The sequence below is a fragment of the Balaenoptera ricei genome, chromosome 15 (assembly GCF_028023285.1).
Source record: "Balaenoptera ricei isolate mBalRic1 chromosome 15, mBalRic1.hap2, whole genome shotgun sequence".
Lineage (NCBI taxonomy): Eukaryota > Metazoa > Chordata > Mammalia > Artiodactyla > Balaenopteridae > Balaenoptera > Balaenoptera ricei.
In genome coordinates, this window is record NC_082653.1 from 81,931,402 (window position 1) to 81,941,231 (window position 9,830).

The 9,830-nt window shown below is 44.3% G+C and overlaps 1 protein-coding gene across 3 annotated transcripts; it reads left to right on the forward strand.

Moving 5' to 3' along the window:
• Positions 1-963: 963 nt before the first annotated feature.
• Positions 964-9,512, forward strand: IFT22 (intraflagellar transport 22). 3 transcript variants are annotated; one of them, XR_009497555.1, is made up of 7 exons: positions 964-1,101; positions 2,842-2,918; positions 3,046-3,135; positions 3,787-3,989; positions 4,767-5,043; positions 7,474-7,579; positions 7,733-9,511. XR_009497555.1 is itself a non-coding variant. In XM_059896698.1 (5 exons), the coding sequence occupies exons 1-5, from the start codon at positions 1,063-1,065 to the stop codon at positions 4,913-4,915; spliced, it is 558 nt and encodes a 185-aa protein (XP_059752681.1). In that variant the 5' UTR covers positions 964-1,062; the 3' UTR covers positions 4,916-7,449. The 3 variants fall into 3 exon arrangements, 1 of the variants encoding a protein (XP_059752681.1); XR_009497554.1 differs by having other exon boundaries at positions 7,474-9,512; XM_059896698.1 differs by lacking the exons at positions 7,474-7,579; positions 7,733-9,511 and having other exon boundaries at positions 4,767-7,449.
• The last annotated feature ends 318 nt before the right edge of the window (positions 9,513-9,830 follow it).

The following is a 9,830-nucleotide window of genomic DNA, read 5'->3' on the forward strand; positions in this document are numbered from 1 at the left end:
TCTCATTGCAGTGGCTTCTCTTATTGCGGAGCATGGGCTCTAGGCGAGCCGGCTTCAGTAGTTGTGGCTTGCAGGCTCTACAGCGCAGGCTCAGCAGTTGTGGCACACGGGCTTAGTTGCTGCGTGGCATGTGGGATCTTCCCAGACCAGGGAATGAACCCGTGTCCCCTGCACTGGCAGGCGGATTCTTAACCACTGAGCCACCAGGGAAGTCCCAGTTCACCTTGTATTGCAAAAAAAAGCAGTTTGGTATTGGATTTATTTTGGTTTTGTTGTTGTTCTTGTTGTAGTTGTTATACTAGCACTTTTGGGGGACTAGCGTATTTTGTATTGGCACCCTTAGCATACAATTTCATGGCCTCACCCAAATTTCTGGACCGGCTCCGCCTCCGTAATTTAAAACTGACCTAGTGACTGAACTCAGCAGCAATGCGTTCAGACACCTGCACCGCCCGTGAACAAGGCCGGGGCATTATCATCCTTTTGGTTTCTCCCAGATTATCCAAATGACGGTGAGTGGTGAACCACAGAGACTCCTTTTCTCCCTGACCTTTTCTAGACTGGGCCAGGGATATGATAAATCCGTTCTCAATGCGGACAGTATCATGCCAGAGTGATATAGGCGTCAGATGCCTGGTTCTAACCCCACCTCACCAGCTACTTGGCCCGTTTGAGCTCTCGGGGTTACGGGGAGGAATAAAGGAGATTTGGGACCCCGCGAGCTCTGCGGGCTCCCCCGCTCACAAGCGAATCTGGATCCGGGTTTTTTACTTCCCTCCTACCGTCTTGCTTTGCCTTGCAGCCCACCTCCAACCCGAAACCCACGCCGCCCACCAGGCAGCCGGCAGACCACCCCAGAGCCCCTCGGGCGCCCGGCCGGTCCCCAACCCCCGGCAGAAACCCGCCCACTCCCGGCGGCCCCCGCGACCGCTCCCGTCTCCATGGGAACGAAGGCAGCCAACCGGCGCGGCGGCTGGCGCGGCGGCTTCCGATCCGCCCTGAAGGCGGCGAGAACTCTGGCAGCGCCTGGGGCTCCGGCGGGTCTGCGGGCTGCGGGCCGCGATGCTGAAGGCCAAGATCCTCTTCGTGGGGCCCTGCGAGGTGAGGCCTGGGCCGGCGGGGCGGCAAACGGGGCCCGGGCGGGGGTGGGGCCCAGGAGCCGGGAGCCCAGTCCCACCGCGCCCATCCTGGTGTGCGCCGCTGGCTTCACCGTGAACTCGGTGTTCCCAGACCTCGACCCGGTTGTACTAAGGCCCGAAGGCCCAAGGTAGTGAGTGGCGTTATGGAATCAGAGCCTACATCTCATGACTCTCCTTTGTGCCTGTGGCTGTCCCTAATGAGATATGTCTGTGGAACAAGAAAACCAGGAGGAAAGACTGAACTATTACCTGGTCTTGGAACTATTAGCTTTTCATGTGGGTGGTGATGGCGGGGGATTAAATCTACCTGTGTACTTCACATCGTACACAAGAATAAAATTCAGATGGACCAAAAAGCTAAATGTGTAAAAGAACAACTGTGGAAGTAGTAAATGAATAACTCTCCAACTTAAACACCCATCAGAATTGCCTGGTGGGCAGTTGCACAACTCGCTGGTCCTATCCCAGAGTTTTGATTCAGTAGGTCTGGGAGGGACCTGAGAATTTGCATTTTGCTGATGCTGGTCGTCCAGGGACCACTTGCTGGGAACCACTGTAGTAGATGAATATATGGAAAGCTATGTTTTTAATCTTGTGACAGGGAAGGTCTTAAACACAACACAAAAATGAAGAAGCCTTAAAAGAAATGACAGCAAAGTTAAAGCCAGGGGAAAGTATTAGCAAAATGCATGACAAAGAAAGGATTCATAGGTAGAACATACAGGAAAGTTTAAGAATCAATAAAGAAAAGAGAAGCAACTCAAGATAATGTAGCAAAGTCTGTGTACAAGAAATACAACTGACCAATAAGTATGAAAAGATGCTCAGTCGCACAGTCACAGAACACAGAACAAACAGATGGCACTTATTTGCTCATCAGTTTGGATGAGAAAAGTTTAGAATATTGATAACATGCAGTGTTAGAATGCTTTCAGGGAAAGGAGTATTCTGGGATTGCAATTTTAAATGTGCACAGCTTTTAGTGTGGCAATTACATTTCTCAAAAGCTACTGTAGCTAAAGACTCCTCCACGTTCCCCGTGAGTCCTATACAATATTGAACAGATGGAAACACCCTCGGTGCCCATCAATGAGCAAATGTCTGAATAAACTAAGGTACAGTCTTACTTTGTGCAGCAGTGAAACAAAATAAGGCAAATCCATGTAAACTGACACAGAGAGCTCTCCAAGACATAAACTGTTAAGTAGGCAAGTAACAACAATATGCTCGGAATTATGAAAAGCAAAACAAACATAGATATCTTTTTTAAATGGAAATTCTCAAACATATACAAGGGGAGAGAGAACAGTGAACCCTAGTATCCATTACCTAGCTTCAACAACAAAATAATTTCTGCACATACACATCTCCCTCTCCCTTACTACTCTTCTAATTTACCAGCCTTTCTAGTCCTTAAATGTGCCACGTCCATTCCTGCCTGGTGCCTTTGAACTAGCTATTCCCTCTGCTTGGAAGCAGGTAAAGTCACCCAGCGGCAGAGCCAGCACTGAAATCTGTGCTCCCTGCAACCCAGAGCAGGCTGTGCCCACCCAACCAGAGAGAGCCCTCTGCCCTGGTGATCTCAGGGTGGCCGTGGCCTCTACTGCATCCCACCTGGGTCCAAGCTGGCTATTGGAGGGCCTGCTTATGGTTTACTTTTCTGCTCTTCAGCAACGATCTTTCACTGTCTTCATTTTCACAGAGTGGAAAAACTGTTTTGGCCAACTTCCTGACAGAATCTTCTGACATCACCGAATACAACCCAACCCAAGGAGTGAGGTGAGCCCTGACCAATCCGCGTCCCACGGAGTCCCTGACCATCACCCACCCCTGACTTTGGTGCTGGTGGCATCCGCAAAGTATAACGTTTCCTAAGGAGAGGTGCTGCTCTTGTTTTTATGTTTAGGATCCTGGAATTTGAGAACCCACACGTTACCAGCAACGACAAAAGCACGGAGTGTGAATTTGAGCTCTGGGACTGTGGTGGCGATCCAAAGTACGTTTCCTTTAGAGCATTTGTTCCATCAAATGATTCAAAAATCAGCTGCCTGCCAGGCACCTTGGACTTGGGCCTAGCGAGCGCCCTTCCTAGCATGTGTTAGGGGCTCCATCAATTACTGATGACATGCATTGCTCTTGAAACTTTAGTGACTGGGTTATGATATAGTGAGAGGTCATCCATTCATGATTAATACTTAGACATTATTTTCAGAGTCCACAGTTAGAAACCAGAACCATTGCTTATACATGGAATCTAAAAAAAATGGTACGAGTGAACTTATTTACAAAACAGAAATAGAGTCACAGATGTAAAAAACAAACTTATGGTTACCAGGGGGGAAAGTGGCGGGCGGCTGATAAATTGGGAGATTGGGATTGACATATACACACTACTATGTATAAAATAGATAACTAATAAGGACCTACTATATTAGCACAGGGGACTCAATACTCTATAATGACTTCTATGGGAAAAGAATCTAAAAGAGAGTGGATATGTGTATATGTATAACTGAATCACTTTGCTGTATAGCGGAAACTAACACAACAGTGTAAATCAACTATACTCCAATAAAAATTAAAAACAAAACAAATGCAGAAACCAGAGCCACCTACCCTTCACGCTGCATCCTTTTCTGCCATGCAGGTTCGAGTCTTGCTGGCCAGCCCTGATGAAGGACTCTCACGGGGTGGTGATCGTCTTCAATGCTGACATCCCAAGCCACCTGAAGGAAATTGAGATGTGGTATTCCTGCTTCGTCCAGCAGCAGTTTTTACAGGATACTCAATGTCTGTTAATTGCACACCACAAACCAGGCTCTGGAAGTGACAAAGGAAACCTGGCTTTGGGTAAGGAGCCTGGACTTCTCCTTTCTGCTGTAGTCTGAAATGCTCTGGGCATTTGTATATTGCCCTGTGTCTTGGAAACCAGCAGCCCTGTGCAGTTAAAGAGCACCTGCTGTGTCCTAGACATTTGTTTTTCTTACCACGTAAATCAGAACTGCTGGGTTGGAAGATCTGCTGTACCATCCAGGCCAGCATGCAGACACTTTAAAAGTAGGCAGACACTAAGAGGGGAAAAAAACCTGGTTTTAGCCACTCATCGGTACTATTAGGGACACTCTTTCCTGACTTGCCTTTAAGCTCCAATTTGCATGTGACACACACCATTACAGAGGTGTCAAAGTGATCATAAAAAACAACTCAAAATTCAGAAATGCCTTCCTCTGGTGTAAGAACAAAGAAGGCCTGGAAGTGGCTTGGAGAGCTGTGATCCTGTTGCCGGGTGGCAGTGTGATGAAACCTTTCTCTGTTAAATTGTGTCAAGCAAGGCACAACTTTATTTTTGGACTTGGGAAAGTTAAACAAATTGGCTCCTGTAAGACTCAGGTCCTGGGACTTCCCTGGTGGTCCAGTGGTTAAGACTCCTCACTCCCAATGCAGGGGGCCCACGTTCGATCCCTGGTCAGGGAACTAGATCCTGCGTGCCACAACTAAGATCCGGCTCAGCCAAATAAATAAATAAATATTTTTTAAAAATAAAATATAAAAGACTCAGGTCCTTTGGAGCTAGAAATAGCCCCTCACTAAAAGTTCATGCCTAATTACATCATTTTCCTTTTTAAGCGCCACCCTTGAACAAGCTGAAGCTGGTGCACTCAAATCTTGAGGATGACCCAGAAGAGATCAGAATGGAGTTCATAAAGTATTTAAGAAGCATAATCAACTCAGTGTCTGAGAGCAGAGACCGGGAGGAGATGTCAATTATCACCTAACCGGCCTTCACCTAGACGCTTCCGCATCCCAAATGAAGTCAATTTCAGTGCAGATCTGAAATCCATCCACCTACTAAGGTTCTCATCTCCCTTTGGCTGTAGAAGACATTTTCCTTATTTGGCCAAAGGTAACAGTCAGCCAGGGAGTTGACTCATACCATCTATTCTCTGTCTTCAGTTCAGCTGAGAAACTCCTGTTATTGAATTCTGATTCCTTTCCCCAGATCTCTCCAGAGAGCTGGAAAACTGAGGTGGTTTTTTTTCCCTTTCACATTATGTCATACTATAAAAGTTGTGGAATTGTAACTGTCATAGCCCAGTGATACCAACAGTAGTTTAATCCACGTAGATTGGTTTAAATGTGATTTTCATTCCTTAATCTGTACAATTTGCCTAGGATATTTTTGAAAAATATTAGCATTTAACCTCTCCAAGATTTTATTTTTATTTAGATGTCCTTGATATCTGGACACCATATCACACTGGAAGATGGAATACATATACATCTCCTAAAAATGTTTTTTATTATCTCAGGGGAATTTAATTCTTAAATATTATTTCATGTAATACAGGGAAAAACAATGTTTTGTTGTCATAACAACCATTTGTAAAACTAGTCAAAAGATTTAATGCTCAGGATAAGCAAATATGGTGAGTTTATAGCTTATTGTACAAGTGAGTTTGTTTTAGTGATCTTATGAATTATTGTTCTTTCATAATTTGTACTTTTTGAATTTTTTAATACAGCCAACCTGAAAATATATTAAGTAGATCAAAAGTTAGATGTAGGGACTTCCCTGGTGCCGCAGTGGTTAAGAATCCACCTGCCAACTCAGGGGACATGGGTTCCATCCCTGTTCCAGAAGATCCCACACGCCACAGAGCAGCTAAGCCCATGAACCACAACTACTGAGCCTGCGTGCCCCAACTACTGAAGCCAGTGTGCCTAGAGCCCGTGCTCCGCAACAAGAGAAGCCACCGCAATGAGACGCCCGCGTACCGCAACGAAGAGTAGCCCCTGCTCGCTGCAACTAGAGAAAGCCTGCCCGCAGCAACAAAGTCCCAGCGCAGCCAAAAAAAAAAGTTAGATGTAGGTCTTTTCAACTGAGAGTGGAAGAAAAGTAGAGACACAAGAGATGAAAAATATGCTTGGCTGCGTTTCACTCTTAACAATGAAGAGGGCTGAAATGCAGCTGTGTGGGCAGTCTGCTTGAGAGAGTGGTGTTGGCAGATAATGACAGTTCCCTGGTAAATTATTTATTTGTTTATTTATTTTTAAATTTTATTTTTATTTATTTATTTTTGGCTGCGTTGGGTCTTCGTTGCTGTGCGCGGGCTTTCTGTAGTTGCGGCGATCAGTGGCTACTCTTCATTGTGGTGCATGGGCTTCTCATTGTGGTGGCTTCTTTTGTTGTGGAGCATGGGTTCTAGGTGCACTGGCTTCAGTAGTTGCGGCACACAGGCTCAGTAGTTGCGGCACACAGGCTTAGTAGTTGCGGCACACAGGCTCAGTAGTTGTGGCTGATGGGCTCTAGAGCTCAGGCTCAGTTGTGGCACACAGGCTTAGTTGCTGCGCAGCATGTGGGATATTCCTGCACCAGGGATCGAACCCATGTCCCCTGCATTGGCAGGCAGATTCTTAACCACTGTGCTACCAGGGAAGCCCCCCTGGTAAATTTAGATTGAACTACAGTCAACTCTTAGTAAACTGCCTGGATTATCCATGAGCACATTTTAGGCCCAGGTTAATTTCCTTCTGCCTGACCTGCTCTCAGTTGGAACTTTTGCAAGGAACACAAGATTACGTTAATGCAAACTGTAGTAAATCTTCTTTACGTAATAGCTGCAATAATAATAATTGATCTTGAGACTACAGCTCCAAAACAGAGATTATTTTTATCTGATTTTTAATGATTATCCAAGAGCTCAATAGAAAAATTAACCCAGCAGCTTTCATTTATGTTCATAGCCAGAGTACAACCCTTGTGAGCCCTTGAATCGAGAAAAATGTTTAAAATTTAAGAGGCCACATGTGCACAGGTTACAAGAGACCACTTAGTGAAGAAGTCTCCCTGTCTTCCCTGTCCCCAAACCCCGTTCCTGTGCACATACGATTGTGCTTTATTAATGGAAACAGTAGCAAACTATTCACACTTTTTTACAACTTTTTTCACTTTTTTTATTTGGAGGATTTGTGTAACTATATACAGAGCTGCCTTTTTCTTTTTTACAGCTGCGTAATATTCCACTTAATCATTTATTTGGGAATTTTATATTACAATTTTATATTACAATTACTAACAATTTATGTTGAAATATTATATTTTTATTGATGGACATTTAATGGCATTGAAAAACATGATTTGGGACACAAGTACGTTGAATGTGGAATTTTAGGGAAGTGGTTTCAACCGTCAGTGCTTTTGAGGGAAAGATAAGACGGCTGCTCTTAGAATCCTACTTCTGATTTACAGTGTCACAGAACCATTTTCTAAGTGCACAATGATTTTTGCTGTGTGTGCTGGCATATGGTTAAAATTCTTTTCTCTGTATCACAGATGTGACAAGGCACATGAAAGCCACAGAAGCATGAAACAGCTCAGACGTGTGGGAAACTCGGTAGTGGATCGTCACTCAAGGCTGTGTGGAGGAGAGAGTGTCTGAGTGAGTGAGGTGGAGTGTGTAGAGGAGGGGAGTGGAGGTGGGTGGGTGTGCGTGTGGGTGAGGAGAGAGGACCAGTGGTCAGATGGTGAAGGGCTTCTTACACCCGGCCAAGGTGTCAGGGTTTGAGCTGCCACTGAAGGATGTTCACTGCAGGTTGATGTGGTCGGATCTCCATGGTAGAAAAGCCCCTCTGACCGCAGTGTGAGGGCTGGATCGGAAGGAGGACGAGTGTAGAGGTGGCTGCTGTCATTCCTTGGTTTGTGGCTCCATCACTCCAGTCTTCAAGGCCAGCATCTTCAAATCTCTCTCTGCTCCATCTTCACATTGCCTTCGCCTCTGTGTATCTGACTCAAATCTCCCTCTACCTCATTCTTGTAAGGATACTTATAATTGCATTTAGGGCCCAGGATAATCTCCCCATCTAAAGATCCTTAATTTAGTCACATGTGCAAAGACGCTTTTTCCAAGCAAAGTATCATTTACAGGATGTGCACGTTACCGGGAGTGGGGCCTGATGTCTTTGCGGGCCGTTATTCAGCCTACCACAGATGCTGTTCACTGAGGCGTTAATGGAAGAGGAGGAGCAGGTTTTGGGGGGGTGACAAATGACTAGTTCAAGGTGACTCAGCAAGTTAGGGACAGGGACAGAACTGGATCCCATGCCCCCACTCTTTCCACTGTCTCGTGTAACTGGGCAGATGAGTCTACAAGTGGACCTGGCTAAGAGTCTCACCCTTTGAGACTGAACCTAGTAAAGCAATAACAACCACAGCAACAACAGCAGGGCAAATAACCATTTTTGGAGCTAAACCACCCAGAAAATGGTTTGCAAGTATGTTGCAGATATATATAGCATCATATTTCTTGAAACCAATCAAATGACCAAGTATTATTCTGAAGCTCTGTTGTAAAGAAAATTACAACTTATATTGTAACCTGAATGTCCGTATCTCAAAATTGTTCAGGAAAGCTCCTGGAGATCATTATACATTTGCTGGAATACCAGAAGACCCTTATGTCCAAAGTGTAGGCTAAGTTGCTATAACAACAGATGGAGCTTTGCTGGTAACTGAGAACATATAAGAGTTAATAAAAGAGCAGTGCTCCTGATACCCATTGAAAAGGTAACTGCATTGGTACCACTTGAGAAAATCATTCTGAACTGTGGCCCTTCTAGATCTTGACTTCAGCCTTCCCCACCTGATTCCTGAGAACTACATGAATATCCTGGCCTTGGCTGATGCTTTTTCAACAAACGTACTCTTTCCTCAGGCAAGAAATGAAGGATTCTACATTTTAAAAACCAAAGCCAAAGAAATTAAATAAATGAGGAAGATGGAAACTCTGCTTTTGAATGTTAAGAGATTACGTATTTTTGACTGTGACTTCTAAATGGCTTTATCAGTTAAATAATTCTCTATGTTTATGATCTGGGCCATTCTTCCTACCGAAGTTAAAAGCTAATGGAAATGTTCTGTCTGCCAAGTATTCCCACTTCACAAGGAAAGTTTCTTGGTGCTTTGATGTGGGCAACACCTCATCTGTCTTCTTACATGACAGTTCATTCTTATCTGGGCTTTCTGATAGCCTTTAAAAGTATGCCTCCTTTCTCTAAAGCCTCAGGCAGATTCACTCCACGCTTACAGCTCTTTGGATCAAGTGTATAGATCTTAGACTTTCAAAGTGTTGTATAAAAAAAAAAAAATCTATTAAGGCTGTTTATAATCCTACCGGAGTTTTGTGATAAGTCATTCATACAAGAACCATCGTGGTTTTGTTTTTTGTTTTAATCTTTTGTGTGACTTTACAAGACCTGGAAAACACCTAGGTGTGAATTAACCAGATCATGTAATGAAATATTTTGTTCAGAGAAATAAAATCCTAATTTTATCAAAGTATGAGGAACTTGGTTTCTACTGATAGAAACCTATTTCAAGTACTTTTCAAGAATATTTTGCAAATCCAGCTACACTTGGAATGTATCACCCTTTTGGGGGGGCAACTGTTAAAAGCAAGAAGTTGTGCTCTGCATTTTTAAAAAATGGTGGCAATGGCTTTAAGATGTCAATCACAAATGAGATGAACAATCTAAAGAGAATGGTTCTTACATATGAGGAGACTAGTGGGAGACAGTAGGTGAGAGGTCAAATATACATGCCAGCTGGTTAATGTGGACTTGGTTCTATTAGCTGTGTAAGAGCCCTAAGAGAGCAGGGACAATTACTTTGGTGGCCGTGAGAACAGATTTAAG

What these genes read in the sequence shown, in the direction of transcription:
- IFT22 (XM_059896698.1), top strand. Translation starts at nt 1,063, where the DNA reads ATGCTGAAGGCCAAGATCCTCTTCGTGGGGCCCTGCGAG. An exon ending in TCTTCGTGGGGCCCTGCGAG is followed by an intron (nt 1,102 to 2,841) that starts GTGAGGCCTGGG and finishes TCATTTTCACAG; the next exon opens with AGTGGAAAAACTGTTTTGGC. An exon ending in GACTGTGGTGGCGATCCAAA is followed by an intron (nt 3,136 to 3,786) that starts GTACGTTTCCTT and finishes TCTGCCATGCAG; the next exon opens with GTTCGAGTCTTGCTGGCCAG.